The sequence below is a fragment of the Pogona vitticeps genome, chromosome 2, assembly GCF_051106095.1.
Source record: "Pogona vitticeps strain Pit_001003342236 chromosome 2, PviZW2.1, whole genome shotgun sequence".
NCBI classification, from domain to species: Eukaryota; Metazoa; Chordata; class Lepidosauria; order Squamata; family Agamidae; genus Pogona; species Pogona vitticeps.
The window spans coordinates 182,092,919-182,116,997 of NC_135784.1; the positions used below are offsets into that span (position 1 = coordinate 182,092,919).

The following is a 24,079-nucleotide window of genomic DNA, read 5'->3' on the forward strand; positions in this document are numbered from 1 at the left end:
GCTTGCTGTTAGCAGGCTGCAAGTAGCTCAGATTGGCAGGTGTAGGTGTGCTTGTTAATCACTGTCTGGTCTTCACACCAAAGTGCTCCCCACCACCATCAAAGTGTGTTAGCACAGCACCATCATTAGAAGATTACAGCTACTAGTGCCAGTTGTATCAAATCAGAATCCTACATAATGCACAGGATGAAGAGAATGCTCTTGCGTTGAGAAAATGGGGGTGTCTACACTCTTGCTTTAGACTGGTGAAGTGCACAAACTTTCCAAAATTGCATTACAATAAGTTTATCAACTGTGTACCAAAAAAAGAAGAAGAAAAAGAAAAGGAAGGTGAATGGAAAGGAAAAGGAAAAAGAAAGGAAAGGAAAGAAAAACTTAACTTAAAAAAAAAAGCTTACTGAAATGTTGGGGCATTCGTGTAGGAAAGAGACAGTCACCATTGTCTGTTTGGTTCTTTGGAAAGGAAATGCATGCGTGTTGCCTCTTTTTGGTGGCACAATGGAGGCAGCACACAAGCTCTTGCACATAAACAAGTGGAAAAAAATGGAAATAAAGAAAGTGGAGGGGAACCTCAGCAGAGACAGTTGTGTCACTCATTGCCGCTTTGTTGGCGGCATTATGCAGTCAGAACCACCTCAACCATTAATCAAATGAAGCAGCAGTTTTGAGAAAGCAGATGATTTTCAAGTGCTAGTCAAGGGAGCAAAGTAAGACACACACACACACATATCTAATCCATGAGTCACAATCCAAAATGAAATGTTTTAAATCCAAACCCCACAGATATGATCAAAAGTTGTCCAACAGAGAAAACGCTGGCAGAGGAGGCAAGTGGGGGTGGCAGCGGTGTCATTCCTGCATAAGGTATCAAAATAATTTCCCCCGAGTTTTGTGTCAAATACAGTCAATCAGACACATTGCCTTGTTGCTCTCCTTACTGCAATAAATGTGCAAAAAGGGTAATGGAAGGTGGGAGAGAGTCTAGAATTTCTCAGGAACAAAACACGGCAACTTCATTTGGGAAACTGCAACCCCTGTAAAAGACATGTTTACTGGGAGAACAGAAGTGTGTCTCCCCTGTAAAAAGAAGGACCTGTAGACATAAATGGAGTTTCCCGCTGATTGCGCAACATCTACTGCAGAGCTTCTCAAACCCCAAATATCCATTTGTGGTTTACACGGAAACTGAACCAGAGTATCTGGAACTATTCAGTGGTTGAATGGGGCGAGCTACTGCCTCCTCCACAACACATTCAGGCCATCTGACATCTATTCATTAGAGGACGGGAGGGAGAATACATTTTGTCCTGGAAAACAGATGTGGAGGTGATGTGCCAAGACCCTAACAAGCGGACGAAGCTTCCAAGAGTGGCTTCTTTCCTTAACCTACCAGAGCAAGGGCTTCTTGGAAGAGACCACCTGGGCTCACCTTCATCCAAAACTCACCTGCCTCGGTCTCCGCAGGGGCAGGGCATGCTCCAGCATCTCCTGCTGCTGCTCCTTCCTTGCCTTCCTTGATTTCAGCTGGTGGGGCAGCTCCCACTGGCCCATTCTCTGCAGGAGCCTTGGTTCCCTTGCTGAGGTTCTCATTCTCACTTTCCAGTGGCACAGCAAAGCGGTTGGTGTCCATCAGGGCTGAAAAGCGCCGGCGCGCTCCCAGTGGGGGGCTCGAATCACTCTCAGTGTACGATGACTCTGAGGCTGAGAGACGCTTCCTACAAGACAGAAACAAGCACGCTGGCTGAGCCCCAAATATCTGGGGCCGGACCCATCACCCAGAAATTAGCTATATATATAAAAGAATCCTTTAGTTCATTGATATATATAGTTTTAATAAGTCATGGCAAATTTTAATCACTGAGGTTGAAACCTAAGATCCTGCTAGTGTTTATTTGGGGTTGTTTTGTGCCTAGCATGTTACTGTGCTAGGGAATGAAGACAGATATTCCATCCTTTGAAGAAAAGGTAACATTCATTTATTAAACTTTAAGTTATCTCCTACTTTTTTCACTATTCATTTTTTTTAAAAAAAATCATTGTGCAGCTATTCCATCTTTCCCTCCTTAACAGATTTTCTTTGGTAAGGAAAAAAGACAGCAGAAATTGTATGAAAACATGAAATGGTTACACACAGAAAATAAAATTGATGGATCCCCTTGTAGAATCCTCTGAGGCAGTGTGATTACACAATATGAAAATAATGCTTTACTAAGAAAATACAGTTTAATTTAGTAGGTGAATAGTATGAAAATACAGTTTAATTTAATAGCTGAATTAACCAATTGCGTTGCTTAGACAGATGATGAACTTACTAAATATCCCAGGTTCATCACTGATAAGGTGATCAAATTTAAAAGGGGATAGGATTACTGTACCTTTAATAATTGCTGAGAAGAGGAGATTTCAGTACAGTTTTAATACAATCTGTGCTTGTTGAAATTTCCTCCACCACAGTATTATTGTTCATCTAGTCACCCTAATAATTCACAGCTCCAGTTTTCTTTTCTAAGTCCTTAGGATATATTAAAAAAGCCAAACAAACCCAGGGCTTAGACCATTTAATTTGTTTTAGGACTACAGCTCCCAGAATTCCTCAGCTGTCCGTCATTCTGGCTGGAGGATTCTGGGAGCTGTAGTTCAAAAAAGTAGGCCCTCTTTGAAAGAACCCTGGTCTAGAGACTTCCTTTTACCCACTGCTGGTTAACAGCAGCAAAAATCGGAACATCGGATAGGCAGAAAGGGTGGGGCTGGAAGTCTGGAGATTCCGAAGGTCCCCTCTCTCAATGTTCTCTCTTGGAGATGGGAAGAGGATAGAAAAGGCCTATCCCTCCCCTACTCTTGTGGAAATCTCCTCCAGCCCCGAAGAAGAAACAGCCACTGTAAGTAAGGGCCAGAGTGGGGCTCACATTTCTGGGGAGTTGGTGCGCCAGCTCTTGTCTCGAAGGGTGAAACTGCCAAGGCTTTCGCGTTTGCCTAGCTTCTCATCCTTGTGCTTGTTGCTTTGGTCCCGCTTGGTGACTCCGGGCGTCTTCTGCTCATGCTGGGACAGGTGCTCCATGCTGCTGTACACCTGGAGATTGTGGTGGTGGTGGTGGTGGTGGGGGGACGTCAGGGAGGGTCACACATGCAAATGAAAAATGCATTAGGGACATATTTGCCATTAAGGCCCTACCTACAGAAACATGTCTCAGGGACAGAAATGGCATTATCAAACCACATGGCCACCCAAACATACATGCAGTGCCCCAGATGAAAATCAGAATGGCTCCTGACTCCCCACTTAAAAGAATTAACATGAGACACAACTAGTAATTATATTCCACCAACTTATTTCTCAGTTAGAGTGACCCTCAAAGGTTTTCTAGGTATAAAGTATTCAGAAGTGGTTTAGCACTCCCTCTTGGTGGTGCTCTGGGAACATACAGCTTGCCCAAAGCTGCACTGGTAGAACTGCACATAACCCCATAATGCTCAGGTGATGACACCCCAGGTGATCTTGGCTGTTTTCTCTCCCAGAAAGCAGAGAGGGATTCAAACTCCCAGTCCCAGCTTCACAGCCAACCCACCGAGTTCCAGTAGCTTTCCCTGCAGCGTCCTCATAGGATACTAGCTCTAAAGTTGTAAGATGATGATGATGATGATTGCACTCTTAACAATTTTCACATTCACTGTGTAGGAAAGGAAGTGAGATATACTGATTGAGCCAGCTGACTATAGGAGGTTTGGTTTTTAAGACTCAACTATGTGCATCAGATTGTAGACATTTTTTATGTGATGAGGCAGCAGGAATGTGGATAGCAGCAACTTTCTTTTGGGAATGACTAATTAGACTTCATGTCCACTATTTTTCTTGGATTGCCCCTCTTTAGTATGTACTTAGGAAACACTGCAATGGAGAAACAAAAAGGATATTTTATTTTAATGAAATGCAAATAGAAATGTTTTAAATGAAGTATCCCTCCCTCCAATCAAAATAAAAGCAGTTCTACCATTCACTTGTTCCCTCTTCTATCCAAAGTCAGTTAAAATAATGGTTATCTCCAAGTAGGGAAGAAATAGGAAGGAGTGTGTGTAAGGAACTGGCCAATGTGGAGTGATTTTGTCCTCTTTCTTCCTCCCGAGCGTCCCCTGAAAGCAGCCAACACCCCATACTGTTTCATCCAGCATGAAAGTACAAATATGTAGTCCTGCGGGGAGGCTGCTAACCTGTGAATAAATGTGCAGAGAGGGTTGGGCTGCTGATGACAGTGTCTCCCCATTTGTACTCCTGCGCCGATGGACAAGAGCTTTTGTCTCACGCTTCTGTGGCGTCATTTGGTTCAGCACTCATCTCCTGCAACATTTATACTCTGTTTCCACCTTACCCTGTGCTTCTGAATGCAAATAACCTTTCAGAGATGAAGAACCAATAATTTTGCAATATCAGCAGCTGCAGTACAGTCTGAATGTTGGTCGTATTTACTATAAAGTAGCTGGTTCCAAATATCCAGGCTTTGCTTATGCGCATGGACTTTAGGCACCCACATACAGTTGCTCTGCTTTTCTCTTCTTACAAGCAATGAAACAAGTAAAAAAAGCTGAAGCCACTTTGTTTTTCTGTTTTTAATCTTTTTAAATTTCTTCAAAGTTTTGTAATACTGTACTAAGTCATCTCGGGAGGTCTTTCCTGGCCCAAAAGGCGACATGCAAATAATTTAATAAATGAACAAATAAGATTATTTAGATTTGGCTTCTGTATCATCAGCTCTTGGAAATCATGAACCATAATTTCTGGATTGAACATAACAGGACACTGTGGTCCATTGTGATATCCTGGCTTGTTTTGTCATTTGCACAAAAGGAAGAGCACAGGAGCTGAGTGAGTACCTGAAGCTCATGGACATCTATCTTGGCTTCTTAAACCAAGATTTATTTATCCAAACATACCTGTTATTTCATTAATCTTTACAGCAGCCCCAAAAGGTAGACGAGAAACATCTTCCTATTTGCAGACAAGGAAGGCCAATTTTGAAATGCTTATCAAGGGCCACACTGCCAGTTTGTGGCTGAGGCAAATATTTCAAATAGGGACTTGCCCAATCATTCTCTTATTAGAAAATTGCACTGCACCCATTCTGAGATATAAAAAGGGAAAAATCAAATCAAAATGTAGTTAGTGTGAGGACCCTACCTTGCTGAATCTGGGGGAGCAAGATGAAAACTGCCGTATCTCCACCGGTTCATCTTCGGTTGTGTCATCATCATCATAAGAATTAATGTGATGGTAGCGATCGGAACGAGCTGGAAAGGGAAACATTGGCTCATGGAGGTCACTGAGGTGTGGGAGAAGCGTGACTTCTTTCAGACTGATGGGAGTTCTCTCTAATTCTGGCCAAACTTTCTGAAAAAGGAGACTGGGCATGGAGGTAGCTGCATTTCTGCACCCGATAGGGCCTCTGGGTCAGTCAATGGCAATACCCCTCAAGGTTTAAACTACAAATTTAGTTGCCAGCCCTGTCTAGATAATCTGGAATCTTGTAGATCCTAAGGATGTGCTCTCCTATAATGCCAAAAAGGTAAAGGTAAAGGTTCCCCTTGACAATTTTTTGTCCAGTCGTGTTCGACTCTAGGGGGCAGTGCTCATCCCCGTTTCCAAGCCATAGAGCCAGCGTTTTTGTCCGAAGACAATCTTCCGTGGTCACATGGCCAGTGCGACTTAGACACGGAACACTGTTACCTTCCCACCAAGGTGGTCCCTATTTATCTACTTGCACTTGCATGCTTTCGAACTGCTAGGTTGGTGGGAGCTGGGACAAGCGACGGGCGCTCACTCCGTCACGTGGATTCGATCTTACGACTGCTTGGTCTTCTGACCCTGCAGCACAGGCTTCTGCGGTTTAGCCCGCAGTGCCACCACGTCCCTTTTATAATGCCAAAGCCCTCTTCTAAAGTCACTGTTTGCACTGGGAGGACATACCCTGATGGAAAAACTGGGATATCCCTTAAGTATACAAGGAAGCAAAGAAATAGCATTTTGTAGGGTAAATAGACTCAACTTAGGTGTATGGGCATCTGGAAAGTAGAGCAGGCCTCATTCAGTGTATGACTACGACTGGAAAATACTTGATTCCAGAAATGGCATAGGTGAATTTGAATTATTTTTCAATGACCACACAGTGTAAAGGTCAAAGCAAATCAACCTCCTCTATTTTTCTCCCTGATGGCCTCTAAGCATTTCTTTAAAAAAAAAAAAAAGCAAACTACTGAGTCTAGTGTTAGATCACCTTGTCACTGCATTACTACATTCATTTAGCGGTATATCAGGTCCGCACATACAAAAAAAAATGATAAAAATGGATGCAAATTGAAACAACTGCCCTTAAACAGACCCAACAGCTTGATGACGGCCCATAAAAGATGAGCCAGGGATCAGCAGGAGGGCAGTATCAAAGGAACTGGAGCTGTGGACATGGATCAAGCCACACTGGATTGAGAGTACAGTGTGGACATTGGCACTGAAACAACCCAGGGTCTAAATCACCTAAATCAAATGCAGTTGCAGAAGAAACTGAGAATCAAGCCGATGCAAAACCAAATCACTTCAATTCAGCTTGCCTATGTCTGTTAAAGCAAAGTGCTCTGGAGCTGGGACAGAGAAATAAAAAACTTAACACTTGCTGTCAAAGTAGCTGGTGTCTTCCTCGGATTCCAGGTGGGGGATGAACTCAGCTTTCTGCCTCAGAAGTCCGTTCCAATCCAGATCTTTGAAAAATGCATGTTGTTTTACCTCATAGGCACCACCTGCAGAAACACAAAGGCTAAGGTGTTGCTCTCCTCGGCTGGAAGTTGCTACAGATCAGTGGGCGGGGGCAGGCGGGTGGCGCTCTGGCCTGGAAATAATGTGTGACAGAGATTTCAGGCAAAGAGGGGTGAGATGGCGGGGAAAGGCTTGTGCAACACAGGGAGCATCACCAGGGTCATGTCAAGGCCGCAGCAAGTCCACAGTTTCATGTTCCCAAATTGCAAAAATTTCACAATAACCGTTGGAGAACTCGGAAAGAGACAATGGAAATAAACCACACTGAAACACCACCTATGCCACATAGATCCCTACCTGCCCCTAGTCGGAGAAGGGGGTTGGTCTGCAGGAGGCAGGAGATAAGATGCTGAGCATCTGCTGGGAGAGCCTCCTCCCCTTCTGGCCACAAGATGTCATCTGAAAGCAACAGAGAAAGGAGGAGCCATGGCAACTTGACTAGAATGGCCGGAACGAGTGGGGGTGAGGAGAAGAGTGGCAGGAAAGAGTCTGCTCACCACAGGAATTAAGATTACAGCTTTAATCAGAAGGACTGCAACGTACATGATGAATAACTCTATCTATTTATTGACAAGAAAATAAAACGACAGTCCATGTTTCATTAATATAGTTCATGTACAATATTTAGTTGCAATGGGAAGGGTAGGATAGCAACCCAACATTTTTGAGCCCAAAGACTTTAGCTTCATCCCAAGGCCTTGCTCTCTGCTCTGCGATGTTCTATCTAATTCTTTCTTCACTCCTAGTCCAGTCCCTCTTTTTCAACCCTTGTGTTTGCCCACAGGACAGCAGGAGCCACCTCATCCCCTTAGGCAAACCTGGAGCAAATCATAAGGCCATTGAGTACTAAACTGAGTGGACCATAATCACCCACACTTGTCCTCCACGTACCAGTGATGACTTGACCAAAGAGCTCCTCAGGGGTGTCTCCAAAGAAAGGAACGCAGCCCACCAAGAACTCGTAGAGGATGATGCCCATGGCCCACCAGTCTACTGGTTTCCCGTAGCCTTGACGGAGGATCACTTCAGGTGCAATGTATTCCGGAGTCCCGCACACCTATGAAGGCATATGTCTTAATTCAGCTAGCACTGGCATTGTCTTTACTGAGTTCAGGTATCTCACCTAGCACACAATCCTTGCCACCTTTCAGTGGGCTAAATGGTCTAGAAAGAATGTGATGCTGCACTATAGCTGACGTTAAACAGGGTTGGACCTAATCAATATGTATGTAAACTGCTCTGAGGCTTCCAAAATAAAGAGCAAACAATATATGTTTGCAGTTTATAAAAACACTACTGTGCTTTTGCGATTGTTTTGTTTCCTTCAACTAATGATGTGAATTACAAAAAAAGTTGTTGATTTTTTAAAAGAGCTAAGTTGTTGATTTTTTAAAGAGCATAAAGTTTCAACTGGCGACCCTAAGGCTGCCCTATGCCTTTTCCAAGATTTACTATTTTATCTTTACTAGTGCTCTTTATTTCTACCTTAAGATCAGCATATAGAAATTGAAGGCTGGGACAAGGGAAGGTGGACTGTCTCCTGGCTCAAGGAACACAGGAAGCTGGGGATAACTCTGGTTTGGGCCTGTTTTGGGTTAATTTCCTTAGTTCCATTTTAATGGTCCTTGATCAGAGAACAAAAGAAAAATAACAGAAATAAAAGAAATTAATTTATCCCCACTGTAACTATAGCACACAGGGCAACTGTTTAGGTGATACATCTTTTTGCCACATAATATAAAAGTTTGTTTCTGAAAAAGCAGGTTCCTTATGGAGAAGACAGAAATATATTCATTATAGAGGTAACAAGAAAATAAAGAGAAAGTGTCTAAGATTTATGATTAGCTTCAAAGTACAGCATCAGTACAGAGTACAGAGTTTATGGAGGTCAAATGACGTGTCTACAGTTTGTTTGGCATCGTTACTTGCTTTTTTTTTAAAAAGGTGCTATTCCTTGTCTGTTTAAAACATTTGCAACTTCTTAGTTGACTAGGGGGAAAAAACCCAGGCAGGTGAGTTTCTAAAAGGGTATATGAAATTATCAGAACAAGTCAGGATTTGCAGCCTCAGGCAATTGTATTAATATTTTTAAAAAACAGTGACAAAATTAAAAACACCCCACAGAATACTAGGATACTAAATTAATTGGTGACAGTTTCTTCAAAATGCAGGAGAATGGGTATATGGCAACCATAGGACACTCACAAAAAAGACACAGTAGATCTCTTAAAGTCTGGATAACAATTGGGAAATCCACATCCCAGCTTACAGGAGCTAAGCAATGCCTGGCAGATCTAAGAGCCATTTCCCTGGAAGCACCCACCTGTTGATTGTAGAACTTCTAATAATATTGATGGTCTGATTTTTAAAAATATAAATAAGGAAAATTCTCTATAAATTCTCCTCCATATGGATAATATCAATCTGTATTGTGTTTTCTTACATTACTCTTTTAAGACATTGATTGGGTAGCAATGCGAAAAAGATCTTCCTGTTGATATAATGTTTAATGTGGTAATTAGTTCCAATTTCAAGTCCACAGTGGAGTTTAAGTCAACAAGACAAGAGTTTGGGCCCAGCTGCAGGGTCATTTTGTGGCATGTTTTACCTGGTTGTGTCGTTTGAAGACACTGAAGTATACTCTCTAGATGACAATGTGGCCTCATTCGGTGTGATGGTAAACTGAGATTTGAAACCATGTGCTGCCTGTTGCTATTGCTGTTTGGAAGGGGGGAAATGGTTCACTGGGTGGGAAGAGGTAAACAGTAATCTCTCTGCCTTTCCCCGGCCCTTTCTGAAGAGGAAGGAAAAAACAAGGGAGAGAAGGGACTCTTTTGCTAACAAACCCAGGATCCTTTATCCCTCCTTCCCCTGCACCTGTGGCACCTCCTACAAGCCCTGCCACTTCTGAAGGTGGCTTACAGGTAAGATAAAGCTCCTCTCTCTCTCTTATTCACCCTCCTGGGCACTGCAGTGTGTGTGTGTGGGGGGGCTGAGAACGGAGAGGGGAAGGTTGGATCAGGGAGGTTTCAACCTACTTGTGCAGGAGGAAGACCATGGTCCAGATGACCATCACTTCATATGAATTTGTCAACATTTGAAATGCTGTATTTAAGAGTGTTGAAATGATTATAAGGGGTGCAGGGGAAAAGTGCCCTGAAAGTGAAAGTTCTTTTTTAAAAAGTGCACCTTGGAAGAATAGTATCCATTAATTGTTTCAAAGCAGAATTAACAGTTTTCCAGTTAATTCTGAGAACAAGGTCATGCTGCTTTGAAGAATTTCATTCAGGTCTGCCAGTTTTAGCATGGAAGTGAATTGAAGTAACGGACGTTTGTCATAATAATAATAATAATAATAATAATAATAATAATAATAATAATAATAATAATAATAATAATAAAATTTATTGTCATCGTAGGTATATACACAGTATATCATACAACGAAATTCACAGACACCCAGAGACCAGACACATGCACACACATAACATTCCCCAAACACTCCCCACCCACTAGAAATCCCCCACTAAAAATACAAACATCTACACCTCAGGCCAAGTAACACAGTCCAACTAATTATTCACTACTGGTGGTCTTTAAGCTCATTATTAATTGCAATTATAGCTCTAGGATAAAAACTATTTAGAAAACGTGTGGTCCGAGTCTTAATTGTTCTATATCTTCTGCCAGACGGTAACAGTTCAAAAAAGTTATAAGCAGGATGGGAAGAGTCTCTCAGGATGCTGTGTGACTTCCTCAGACAGCGGGATGTGAAGATGTCATCCAGGGTTGGTAGCTGGAGCCCGATGATATTCTGGGCAATTTTAATGGTTCTCTGTAGAGCTTTTTTGTCCGCTACAGAGCTACTCCCAAACCATGCCAGAATGCCATAAGTTAGGACACTCTCAATGGTGCTACGGTAGTAGGACAGAAGTAAATGCTGTGATAAATTTAACTTCCCGAGCATTCTCAGGAAATACAGCCTCTTCTGTGCCTTCTTTATTAGCATGTTGGCATTTATAGTCCATGAGAGGTCCTCTGAGATGTAAGTGCCCAGAAATTTAAAACTACCAACTCTCTCCACTTCCTCACCGTTTATGTACAGTGGTAAATGTACATTTCTCTTCCTCCTAAAATCAATTATGAGTTCTTTAGTTTTTTTGATGTTAAGTGTGAGATGATTTTCTTTACACCATAGTATCAATCTTTGTACTTCCTTTCTATAAGCAGACTCATTGTTCTTATTTATGAGTCCCACCACTGTTGTATCATCCGCAAATTTAATAATTGCATTGGTGTTATATAGTGGGGTGCAATCATGTGTGTACAGGGAATAGAGGAAGGGACTTAGCACGCAGCCCTGGGGAGCTCCTGTACTTAGTACCAGGGTAGAAGAATGGTGGGATCCCATCCTTACTGACTGTGGCCTATCTGTCAGAAAATCCTTTATCCACATGCAGATCTCCTGAGGTAATCCCAGGTTGATCATTTTTAAAAACAACCTATTTGGTAGAATGGTGTTAAAAGCAGAGCTATAATCCACAAACAACAGCCTCGCATAAGTTCCCTGTTGTTCTAAGTGGCTCAATACAGTATGGAGTACGATGGACACAGCATCATCAGTAGATCTATTTCTCCTGTATGCAAATTGCCATGAATCCAAAGAAGGTGGAAGACTAGCCTTAATGTAATCCAGCACCAATCTCTCAAAACATTTCATAATAACAGATGTTAAAGCTACTGGTCTATAATCATTGGGAGATACCACAGCTGACTGCTTCGGGACTGGCACTATAATAGATGTCTTCAGGCAAGTGGGGACAGAACACTGCAACAAGGATAGATTGAAAATATCCGTAAAAACTCCAGCTAATTCTGCAGCACAGCCCCTAACAACTCGTCCCATGATTCCATCTGGTCCAGCTGCCTTTCGAATATTAATATTCTGGAAAGCGCGTCTCACATCTGAAATCTGCAGTACTAGTGGTTGTCTGTCGATGGTAGATTCTAGTGATGTATTATGGACAGTAGGTTCTGGAATAATGGTTGTTCCTGTTTCCACCTCAAAACGGCTGAAAAATTGATTTAACTGCTCAGCCAAAAAATCACTGCTGCTACACAGACTGTTTTTGTTACTCTGACCAGTGATTTGTCGTAGGCCGTGCCACACTCGGCGAGTGTCAGAACTTTCAAGGTGTTGTTCAATTCTCTGGCTGTACATAGCTTTGGCATCCCTAATGCCCCTTTTCAGTTTAGCTCTGGCCTCTCTATACTGTAGTTCATCACCAGAATGAAAAGCAGTATTTCTGGCTTTTAATAAAAGGCGCACTTCTCTATTTAGCCAAGGCTTGTTGTTAGAAAACACTCGTACTTGTCTTGTAGTAGCAATAACATCGATGCAGCTTTTGATATAAAACAGTACTGTCGAGGCATAAGTATCAACACTGTCCTCCTCAAACAGTGTCCAATCAGTGCTCCTAAAGCAATCTTGAAGTTGCTCAGTTGCATCCACTGGCCACACTTGTATTTCTCTAATTGATGGTCTGATTCTTTTAACAAGGGGTCTGTACGATGGAATCAAAAAAAGAGATATATGATCTGACTGTCCCAAGCTAGGCAATGGCTTCGTCTTATATCCATGCATGATGTTACAATATACCTGATCCAAGGTATTTTCCCCTCTAGTGGGACAGTCCACATACTGATAAAAGTTAGGGAGGACGGTCTTTAAATTGGCTTGATTGAAATCACCTGCTACCACCAGCACTCCATCTGGGTAGGCCTGCTGCTGTTTGCTGATAGCAGTTAACAAACAACTCAAAGCTGTGGTTGTGTTAGCATCAGGAGGTATATATATTGCTGTTATTATAACAACATTAAACTCACGAGGCAGGTAAAAGGGGCGGCATTTCACTGCCAAATACTCCAAATCAGGAGAACAGTGAATGTCCATTATTTTAACATCTGTGCTCCAATTATCGTTTGTGTAAACACAAACCCCTCCACCTCTGCTCTTCCCAGATTCAATAGACCTGTCTGCTCGATGTACTCTGCGTCCTTGTAGTTCAATTACCTCCCCTGGGATGGAAGAATCAAGCCATGTCTCTGTAAAGATCATAACGCAACAGTCTCGAATATTTTTCTGTAGGGAGATAGTAAGTTCCAACTCCTCAATCTTGTTGGGTAGAGATCTAACATTTGAGACAAAAAGACTTGGCAATGCAGGCTTGTGAGGATTTTTGCCTAACCTCACTCGTAGACCAGCCCTGCAACCTCTTTTCTGCTTGCGTTTTCTCCGTGTTCTTTTCTTCCTGACAGGGAGAGCAGGGGGAGTAACCCCCCGATATGCAGGCCGTCTTAAAAGCTCAGCTGGGATGTTGTAAGTTGAGACCCTCGATTCAAAGTTGCAACAGTCTCTGCCAATAGATAATAATTCTTGTCGACTGTAAGTTACTTGTGCCTGAGCACGTAGAGTCCATAATAAGGACCGATCTCTGGAATGCCTAGCCGCTGCAAATACTTGCGCCGCCATCTTGACCAACTGTCAATATCTTCAGATATCTGTCATCATGCCGTGGGGAGCTGAATTATGGTTTATCTTTCAATGAAATTGTTTATTATAAATTGACAATTGTAAGTCCAATAACACACTCTACCAGTGACCTTAATAATACAGTGGTGCCTCGCATAGCGACGATAATCCGTGCAGCAAAAATCACTGCACAGCGATTTCGTCACTATGCAATATTAAAAAGCCCATAGGAATGCATTGAAACCCCTTCAATGCGTTCCTATGGGCTTAAAACTCACCTTAAAGCGAAAATCCTCCATACGGTGGCCATTTTCGTTGCCCGGGAAGCGAGGAATCCGTCCCAGAAAACAGCAGGCGGCCATTTTAGAACCGCCAATCAGCTGTTAAAAAATCATCGCTTTGCGATGATCGGTAAGCGAAACAGGGTACCGATCATTGCAAAGCGATTTTTCCCCATAGGGAACATTGCAATGCGATTGCTTTTGCGATCGCAAAAAGTTCGTTGGTATGCGATTTCATCGTTAAACTGGGCGCCCGTTAACCGAGGCACCACTGTACTCTCACTTTACAAGAGTCTAATGTCCTAACCCAGTGGTGTCGAACTGTGGCCCTCCAGATGTTCTTGGCCTTCAACTCCCAGAAATCCTGGCCAGCAGAGGTGGTGGTGAAGGCTTCCGGGAGTTGAAGTCCAAGAACATCTGGACGGCCACAGTTCGACACCACTGTCCTAACCCATTGTTACCGTAATGTCTTATTCCTCGGCTTAGAATAATAGAATGCTAGAGTTCTGGAGACTTGCAAAAATCAAGAGCCACAACGAAAATGTTACCAGTAAGATGGCAAATTTTTCAGATTTCAGGTTAACAGATTTCTAGAGTCACAAAGAAATTTTCATAGAAAAAAAATGATGGTAGATAAATAAAGCATGTAGAAATTAGACATGCTGATGGTGCCCGGAATTACTGCAACAGTGAAAACTGTGCAACTTTGATACTCAGACAAATTTTAATATGATTATCAAAGATTATTAGTTTTCATTCTGGAGTTAACCCTTTACCGGGATAAATGCCAGCTGTGATGAACACAGGCTTCAGATTTTTCCCCAGGAGGTTTACAAATTTCCACGAAGGTATGTGTGTGACAAATATCAGTTCTCTGATCTGTCAACTTAGTAACAAAAAAAGAAAGTAAGGCTCAGCTGCACACTATGTATTACATGTAACCCATAGTTTAATCCTGCAAGGAATAGGGACAGAACTCCATTAGATCACATTATTTTGTACATAGTTCTACCCTGCATACTTCATATAACATTCCAACTTGGTTTTGACTTAGTTCCTTTTTTGGACTACAGCTCCCAGAATCCATCTTTTCATGCACCCTCTAACCCCTACAATCCGGATCCCACCTGCTTGTCCAGAAACTCCCGGGCATCCTTTTCAATATGACCTTCATACAGGTTGGTAGTGAGGCTCATGAGCCCCATCTTGGAGAGGCCAAAGTCTGTCAACTTGATGTGCCCCATGGAAGTGATGAGTAGGCTGGGGGGAAAAAACAGAGAGACAACCATCTGAAGAGAACAGATCACAGCCACTCCTACTCCAAGTCCTGGTACTGTAAGCTGTGAAAAGGTCAGGAGGATGGGCAAAAATCCACCCCAGCCTCCCTCTTGGCAATCTGACCCAAGGGACACCCAGCTTCGAGCTTCTTACTTGTCAGGCTTGAGATCCCTGTGGACAATGCCATAGTTGTGCAGATACTCCAGGGCAAGGACTGTCTCAGCAAAGTACATGCGGGCCATCTCCACCGGCAGGGCTCCAATGTTCTTCAACAGGGTGGCACAGTCCCCACCTGAAGGAAGCCAGGCATCAAGGTAGAGAGAGGGTTAGGGTGCTCTTTTACTCATATAGTGGGTTACAATTCTGTCCTGTTTTTTTTTTATCTGAAGTTTGTGATCTTAAGAACATTAGGTGCCTCAGATCAAAGGCTTCTCTTGACCAACTTTATGCTGCCACAGTGGCCCATCAGGCACTGGTTGGGGAAGGCAAAGAAAACACAAAGGCAACCCCCCCACACACACTCTACATCTGTGCCCCAGGAATTTAAAAGTGCATTTTCTCCCAAGGCAGCTTCTATCATTAAAAGTCAATATTTAAAGCTAAAAACAGTAAGTATACAAATACTAAAAAGAAAGTCAAACAAATACCACCCTGAGAAATGGGTAAACAAAAGCAATACTAAAAATACATTCAAAGTAGTAAGGTACAATAATCCATTTAAAGTTCCCACTCAAGCAGTCAGTTACTAAGAGAAAGCCTGCCTGAAGAGAAAAGTCTTTGCCTGCTTGCGGAAGGACAGCAAAGATGGGGTCAGTCTAGCCTCCTGTGGGAGGGAGTTCCAAAGTCTGGGAGCAGCAACGGACAACGCCTCTCCAGTGTACCCACTTGTGAAGGTGGTGGGACTGAGAGAAAGGCCTCCCCTGATGATCTTAACACCTAAGCAGACTCATATCGGCTATTGTAGTTGCTCTAGTCCCTTGATAATTTTGATTGTTTTTTTCTGCATTCACTTATTTAATAATAATAATAATAATAATAATAATAATAATAATAATAATAATAATAATAATAATAATAATAATAATAATAATAATAATAATAATAATAATAATAATAATAATGTGCCACTGAGTCAATTCCGACCCATGGCAACACTTTCTAAGGTTTTCTAGTTATAGAATACTTAGAAGCGGTTTACTGTGTGACTGTGCAGCTTGCCCAAGGCTACACAGGCTGGCTCCTAGTCTCAGATTCTGTGGCCAAATGCCAAATTCACTGAGCTACCCAGCTATTCACTTATTTATTTATTTTAATATAGAGTTCATTTATCCCACATCAGTGAGGTTTGCCTCAGGAGCCTCTGGAGAGTCAAAATACTTTTGGAAATCCAAGTAAATAAGGACTACTGTGTCCTTACTATCTACCTGCTTCCTGACAGTTTCAAAGGACTCTAAAAGAGAATTTAAAGGATGATGTACCTTCTTCAGCAAGGCCTTTCCCTCAATTTAATATAACATAATATAGATAAAAGTTAATATAATATTATATAAAATTTATATAATATAAAGTTCAATAAGTTTATATTTAAAAATGCTTTCCATCAGATACCTGGAACTGATATCGAAGTAACCTGTCAGGAGCTGTCCGGGGCTGAATCTGGAATCCTTTAAATGCCAAGTGTGTGGTTAGCTAATTTGAATGTGATGTAGTAGCAGACATGTGCACTATTGCATTTACTAGATCATTGATAAACTGTATGATCTTTACTAAATTACAACACTAACTGTATAAAACTATGCACTATAAGCTCTCTGGTCACGATCCCCTGGTCCAGTGAATGCCAATGCAACTGCTCTTTGTATACTATTAGCAAAGGTGCAATAGAGGTCAAAGCTTCCCCCCGAAATAATGTGCCACAGAGCTGCCAGCTCCTCCTCCTCCATCACCTGCGTACCTTCAACATACTCCATGACCATGCAGAGGTAACGTTTGGTCTCAAAGGAGCAGAACATGCTGACCACAAAAGGGTTCTCTGCAAACGTCAGGATGTCACGCTCCACAAAGGCCTGCTGGATCTGGTTGCGCAGAATGAGGTTTTGCTTGTTGATCTTCTTCATGGCAAAGCGCTGGCGGGTCTCTTTGTGCCGCACCAGATACACAGCTCTGAGAGAGAGGAAGGGAAGCAGCAAAGACATGGGGTCAGCGAGAGGACACTTCCTGGGTTCTGGCCTGTAGGCCTTCACGACTTTGCCAAGATCAGGAGAAGCAGAATACACAAATTCTTAGACTTTAACCCTTCTCTTATTCCTCTTTCTCTCCCACAAATCACTCCAAGATCACACTCTCCAACAACAAGGGAGAGAACTGGAAGATCTAGAGACATTCTAACGCTACCCTTCACTCCCTAATTATTCTTGAAAATGGGCTAGTGCTCAGAATCAGATCTGCTTACATTTGTTCTTCTATTCTATGATAGATATTTATAGATCTACTGTATTGGTGTGACTGCCTAGCTCCAAGATCAAACTGGAAACCCGACTGCAATAAATCCAGGTAGTCAGTATCAGCAAAGACCACCTTGAATTCAGAAGCCATAACCTCTTCCTGCATATTGATACAATGATAATTACAGAGTCAGATCTTTTTCAAGATTTGAACACATGGCGTATGTATGTCAACTGAGCACAGAGACCAACCTGGATCACTTTTCACTGAAGTTTATGCTTAGATATTTAGTTGGACAGTGTAACTTTTTAAATGAAACGGTTGCTTTTCTTTTTCTGTTCTTGTCCCTCATCTTGCCTTGCCCCCCCAACCCCATTATTAAAATTTGGATAATTTGTTTCTAGTTTTTTATTTGGGGTGATTTTCTTTTCTCCACTTGCATGCGTTCATACTCCCTTGTTCTTTAATGGGTTAAGCACGATAGATATGAATGTTTAAAGAGCAACGGTGCAAGACCATCAGCCCAGGAGTCCTCACCCCACCTCTGCCAGCTTAGACTGGGCGACTGTCCGATGGTGGATGGCTCTACACACCCGAAGGACCTGTCCCAAGTCTCCAGGGCCAGGTAAACACATCAAAACAATGAGACGATGGAGTGACATATCTGATTTTGGCAGTCCTTAGGTCCAAAGCCAAGAAAGAGTGTTCTTATGGGCTGGGGACCTGGGTAGCACCTACCCTCACATCAGGTGGCCCACATGCTTCAGCAGTCATCTGTCCAGGGAACTGTCTATCCTGAAGAACTATGTGTGTTTTTAAATTTAAATTTTTAGCGTGGGTGCCTGCAAAGACACTTGTCTTACAGTCACCTACTATCTCAATTTTCTTTCCCCAGAATATCTTTGGGCCCTGTGTGCGTGCAGAGATATTCTTAGGAGCAAAGAAGGTGGGGGGTAGCACGAGGTCAGGCCCTTTGCCTTCCTATCACACAGGGCTGCCTGCTCAACCTGCTTGTGTCAATTCCTTTTGGCTCTGAAGGGCGCATGTGCTATTGGCTTCGGGGGTTGAGGGATACATGCACATGCGCACATGTCTCCATATCTCTGCCACTGTCTCACTTTCTTGGGATGGTGACCCTTCTCCTCACTTTCTCTCCAGTCCTCTCACAATGTATCTCTGGAGGAGCCAAGAAAGAGCAGTCTTTGTTATCTAAGCCGGATGGCAGGAAACCAACTGGGATAAGGGTCAGGGCACCTTAAGGGCCACATCTACTGCCTTGAAGGCAAGATAAGCTCCCTCTACTCAGGTTCCTGAGAAAGTTGTCTTTTCAAGGGTTATCCTTCCTGGGGGATGTTTGCGATGTTTGAACTCTTATTATATTATGATTTTATTGTTAATTGTGCTTGTTCCCTGTAAACGTCTTACAAAGCAAAGCTGAAAGATTGTATACATTTAAAAATATATGCATAGATTTGTCATTTTAGAGCAGTGGTGTCGAACTGTGGCCCTCCAGATGTTCTTGGACTTCAATTCCCAGAAGCCTTCACCACCACCTCTGCTGGCCAGGATTTCTGGGAGTTGAAGGCCAAGAACATCTGGAGGGCCACAGTTTGACACCACAGTTTTAGAGTAATAGCTCCTGAATTTTTGAGCCTCGTTCAGATATTCCTCCATATTAAAGATCCTACTCACATCACAGAAATGAAAGGTCCCTGCACTGTCTCTTCTGCTGTAATGAGACACAGATGTTCAAGAGGGGGAGAGATTGAATGATTTGGAAGACTGTGCAGAGCGATTGTATTAGACATTTTCCTGGCAGTGGGGAGAAGATTGCATAGGTGTACTCCTCCATCATGCACACAAAATCTTTGGCTCAGGTAAGCATTTAAACCAGATTTGATTTGAAGCTACAGCCCTGAACCAGGAACAAAGGGATCCTTCTTTAGAGACAGACTCAGGGAGTGTGATATCTCGCTAAACTTACTACTCACCCATAAGCCCCATTGCTTATAAGTTTAATAGTTTCAAAGTCTCCTTCTCCTGGCGGCTTCTTTGGCTTTGGAGTAGTTCCACGACTCTGTAATAGTAAGCATATTAGGTGTGAAGGTATAAGTAGTTTACAAGGAAGTGGGTAATAGAAGGCCAACATCTTAAAAGGTTTTTTCCTGCAAAGGGCAGGACTACCGCCCAGAGTAGACCTTTCGTCTAGATGGGCGGGACAGAAATCCAATCAATCAATCAATCAAATAAATAAATACATGTCACTTCTGAACACTGTAAATTGTGGCACCAGAAAGTTGTAGAGAGCCATCCTGAAATGCTCTATGAACTCCTGGTCAATGCAGCTTTTTCTTTCGATTTATAGCTGTAGGAAGTGCAAAAACTGGAGACAAGCCAAGGCTGCAAATGGACAGTGAGGGAACCCCTGACTGTGTAGCAGCATTGGCAATATACAGCCTTGGTGGGGGAGCCAGTCCCTAATCCAGAAACTTATCAAGAATTTCAGGTTGGGTCCCTTTAATTCAAGAAAGAGTCCAAGCCATGCCTTGGCCAGACGGATGAGAACTTAGCAGCAAAGAACTGGAGGCATGTGATATTTCTAGCTTCCTTTTGCAATCAGCATTGCTTTGTTCTTCATGAAAATTACATTTGGGTCCACTTTTCCTTTAGGGAGCTCAAGAAAGAATATAGGAACCTCTCTCTCCTGCCCACCCATACTGTACACATTTCATCCTCACAACAACCATAGCAGACAGGGCTGGATTCTGAGGGAGTGACCGGCCCAAGGTCACCCAGGAAATTTCATGGCTGAGTGAGGAGGCTAGCCCAGGTGCCCTAAATCCCAGTCTGACATGGCAACCATTATATGTCCGACATGGCTCCACATTCTCTTACCCTCTGCCCAGCAATGGTGCAAATTATGCTCTATGAATGATATTTGCTGACTTTCTGGCAGCAAGCGAACTCACCAAAGGTAAAGAAATACCACAAAGACACACCTTCCTTCCTTTCTTGGGAATGCTTTGAGCACTCAGAGCTTGTCTACACTGGCATATAGTTATTATATATATGATTCTCTGCTAGCACTGTCTGGCATAGAAAAAACAGATTTCATCGGCTCGAACCTTCCCCTTTAAGAGTTGGCCCATACCTTTCTGGCACAGGGCTAGGGCATGAAATTATTTGGGGACAAATCATTGAGATGCAAAATCGCTCTTTCTTCTGCCTTCCCAGATTGGTACTTGAGTTAGAATAGATTGCACTGAAGATAAAGTCCTTTTAAGCCAGATCACACTATATTTCAGAGTGTGGATAGGCCTCACAAAGAATAGTTAGTTTCTTCTGCATTTCTGTATGTCGGCTCTGCTGAAAGCAAACATTTTGTCCCCTCACCTCCACCCCTGCTTGCTTCCTTCCCAATGGGAAAAAAAAGCTGCCAACATTTAGAGGAGCAGGAGAGGCATTCCTTCAGTTTCCTGCCTCTGCACCAATCAAATGTGGCTTCGCACTAGTGCTCCATTTATTGCCTTAGTTTAATTTTAATATGCTTGTACCATCCTTCCTACCCTAAAACTCACAATGGCGTAAAAATCAAGCAAAAAAAATTCCGTTCAAATTCAGCAGACCAATATGTACATAATTCATACTGAAAATACCAAACTCTTTCCAGCTTAAGACTGCTGCCCCAAGAATGCTTCAGGTGCCTTGTCATTTTTCTGAAAGAGCCCCACACTCTTTTAGTGTTATTTTTCAAAAAGGAGGAGGAATAGGCGGCACAAGAGATTCCTTCACTGTAGGACAACACCAAGAACGATCCCCTATGCATACCTCGCCACCAAATGCGACACATGGCTGCCATCACTGTATCATTATCAGATTGTGGTACGACAGGAGGGAACGGAGACCAGAGTGCCCCCAGCAAGTTTGAGAACCAGCTCTCCTTTCACTTTGTAAGAGCCGAATTGTCCTTTCTTGGACTTCCCCTCTCCCTTTCTTCTACCTGCACCCTTTGTCTGGGCCTTCCCACCTGCGTACCCAGGACCCTCCTCCAAGCCTCTTTCAACCCTCGCCTCTTCCATCTGCCCAGTGCCCTCCATGTGAAATCCTTCCCCTGCTGCTATTCTCCTTTTTTCTTATCTTCCTCTCTCACCCACCTACCATACTTCAAACCCTCCCCTTTTTTCTACCCTTGTGTGGGCTCCTTTCCCTTTCCACTGTATCCGTCCCATCTTCCACCTCTCACTAAACACTTTTCACATCAGGGATGAGGGAAGTGCAGCCCTCTGGATGTTGCTGAGCTGCTACTCCCAGAGGTCTAAGAAGCACAGCCAATGATGAAGGATGAGAGGAGATGTACTGTAACACCACTTAGAGGGTCCCAAGTTGCCCACACCTCATCTGTCCCTTTTCATATAACGTTTTGAATCCATCATAACAGAGGAAGGAGGAGTCAGGGAGGGCTATTCATAGCTTCATCCCCGTTACTCTCACATTTGCCTCACTCTTTCCCACTGGGCTTTCCCCATTAGTCTGTCACTGTGTTGAGCTGGCTCCAGAAGGACTGCTGGCCCCGGGAGTACTTGTGCCATCTAATCCAAACAACGCAACCAGCATAATCTACTGCACTGCAAAGAAGCTTGTGGTGTATCTCTGCAGCAGCACATAGCTTTGTTGGCACTGTTTACAGTGTTGTCATCTCTAGCAGCTACTGGGGAATGCCACCTTTGCCCCTGTTGCCACCTCTACTGAACTGAGGGCAGGCAGGCAGGCATCAGCTGCTTCTACAACCCCAGAGAAGCAACTGGTATGTGAGTTGTAATTGATTCCACCAGGAATTAATCAAGGTTTGCTTAACTAGTGAGGATCCAAGGTGAAGGGATGTATAGCTCAATGGCAGAGCACAGCTTTGGGGCTAGCAAAGGATACTACCTCAAAGACCTGGAGAGCTGCTGCCCGTCAGTGTGCAGGAATACTAACCCTTATGAACCAATGGTCTGATTCCATCTGCTGCAGTATATTCAATAGTCTCATTGCGTGTAAGGCAGTAACTGCTTCCTGGGTTCTTTTGGAAGGACTTGTTTCACTGTTTTGGACCCAACATATGGGGAATTAAAAAGCAGATATTCTTCTTCTATGTCTAAACATAATATTCTTAATTTTTCTAGGAGACATCTCAAGAAGCACGATGCAAAAAAGAACCCCCACATTAGGACCAAAAGCTTGCTTTTTCTATATGTTTGTGTGCATATATGTGCATGTATGTGTTTATGTGCATATATGAGACTATGAAGTTTATGGGGGGGGGCTGCTGCTATTTAAACATTATCAACAACAAAAGGCAGGACAATTGTCTTCCCACAATCAGTGTCTGATTTGGCCATTCAGTTCCAGTTGCTGCCAAAAGGAGCAGGTATACCCAATCTTAAATGCATAGCTTTGAAAACACATACAAAGCCATTCGCCTCTGCTGCCATTCTTCCTCTTGTTTGTTTTCCTCCACAAGCGCCTGCCATATTGGATATTACTTGGAAGGCCAGCAGCAGCAGCAGCAACAACAACTTGCCTTCTTTGATGGCAACCCAATGGCCTTGGCTGTGGCAGCTGGAGCAGAACCAGTGGGAAGACAAGGACACAGATCTGTGCACATGATGTGCGTGTGAGAACAGCTGGGGCAGATGCTGCACGTGGGATAGGCACAGCTGCTCCCCCATGTACTGACCTCGGTGAACTCCTCTGTCTCAGGTGTGTTGGATCCTCCGCTATCCTGCTCCTCCACATACAGCACATCTGACGACAACAGGGTTTGGAAAGAGCCAAAGGGAAAGCCAAGGGAACAAGGCTTTAGCAACCCCATTGTCATTCATGAAAGCACAGAAAGGGCAAAACCGAGACGTATACATAGCCATGCACCAGCACAAAGGCACACACATGGGTTACATAGATGAACACACAGCGACATGCGAAGGTATGTGTGTTTATGTAAGAATGCCACATGCATCTATCTAACAAATTAGGGGATACAACCATGCACTTGTTAACACTAATTACAGGCAAACGACATGTACATGCATCTTTCTACACACCTTTGCAAAAGATGTGCAAACAATTTTGTGCATGCAGGTGTGTTTATTCACTGGTATAGAAAGGCTGCTGTGAAGCCCAGTTCATATGTGTGCAAGCAAACACTGACATATACATAGATCCCCATTCAGATTCTTAACACAGATGCAGACAGAAGTACGTGCTAAGTTGCAGGCATGAAGATGACAAGCAAACTAAGAGGCATGTGAAACTTATGTTGATCATCTTTGCAAGAAACAAATTCTCTTGATTCAAAATGTCTGATGAGCCTTCTGGCATCTGGGACCTTAGAAACTATTCCGCTCAGCCACAAATTAGCATCTGGGCTCCATGCTTTCCTTACATGAGTAAGGAAAGGGCTCTGATCCCAGGGAGAATTTGTTTGACCAGCTATCCGCCCTGATGGGTCAAATGACACAGGACAAGCCCATGCAATTTCCCTAGACAAAAATAGCCTGGGTGTGTGTGTGTGTGGGGGGGAAATGAATTTTTATTAGAAAACCAGTTTGAGGGAAAGGGTTTAAATGCCCCTTCCTCCCACATTGCTGTACTCAAGTAAAGAGTACCCCCGACACCATCCCTGCAATAATCCCTAACTCCTTAACACTGGAACACGATCCATGTATCCCCTGCATCATGTTCTTTGTCAGTTTGCCTAGAGGGAAG

The 24,079-nt window shown here is 43.2% G+C and overlaps 1 protein-coding gene across 4 annotated transcripts in view; it reads right to left on the bottom strand.

Annotated features, from left to right (window-relative positions):
- Positions 1-24,079, bottom strand: part of MAST1 (microtubule associated serine/threonine kinase 1) — a 106,745-nt gene that overhangs the window by 10,759 nt on the left and 71,907 nt on the right. For all 4 annotated transcript variants that reach the window (XM_078386596.1, XM_072991532.2, XM_072991534.2 and 1 more), the window contains 11 exons: positions 23,052-23,119; positions 19,324-19,409; positions 16,842-17,050; positions 15,041-15,179; positions 14,737-14,869; positions 7,688-7,853; positions 7,094-7,195; positions 6,658-6,780; positions 5,171-5,280; positions 2,907-3,070; positions 1,447-1,715 (listed from right to left, as the gene is read on the bottom strand). In XM_078386596.1, coding sequence (XP_078242722.1) covers positions 1,447-1,715; positions 2,907-3,070; positions 5,171-5,280; positions 6,658-6,780; positions 7,094-7,195; positions 7,688-7,853; positions 14,737-14,869; positions 15,041-15,179; positions 16,842-17,050; positions 19,324-19,409; positions 23,052-23,119 — 1,569 coding nt within the window. The remainder of the gene's footprint in view (positions 1-1,446; positions 1,716-2,906; positions 3,071-5,170; positions 5,281-6,657; positions 6,781-7,093; positions 7,196-7,687; positions 7,854-14,736; positions 14,870-15,040; positions 15,180-16,841; positions 17,051-19,323; positions 19,410-23,051; positions 23,120-24,079) is intronic.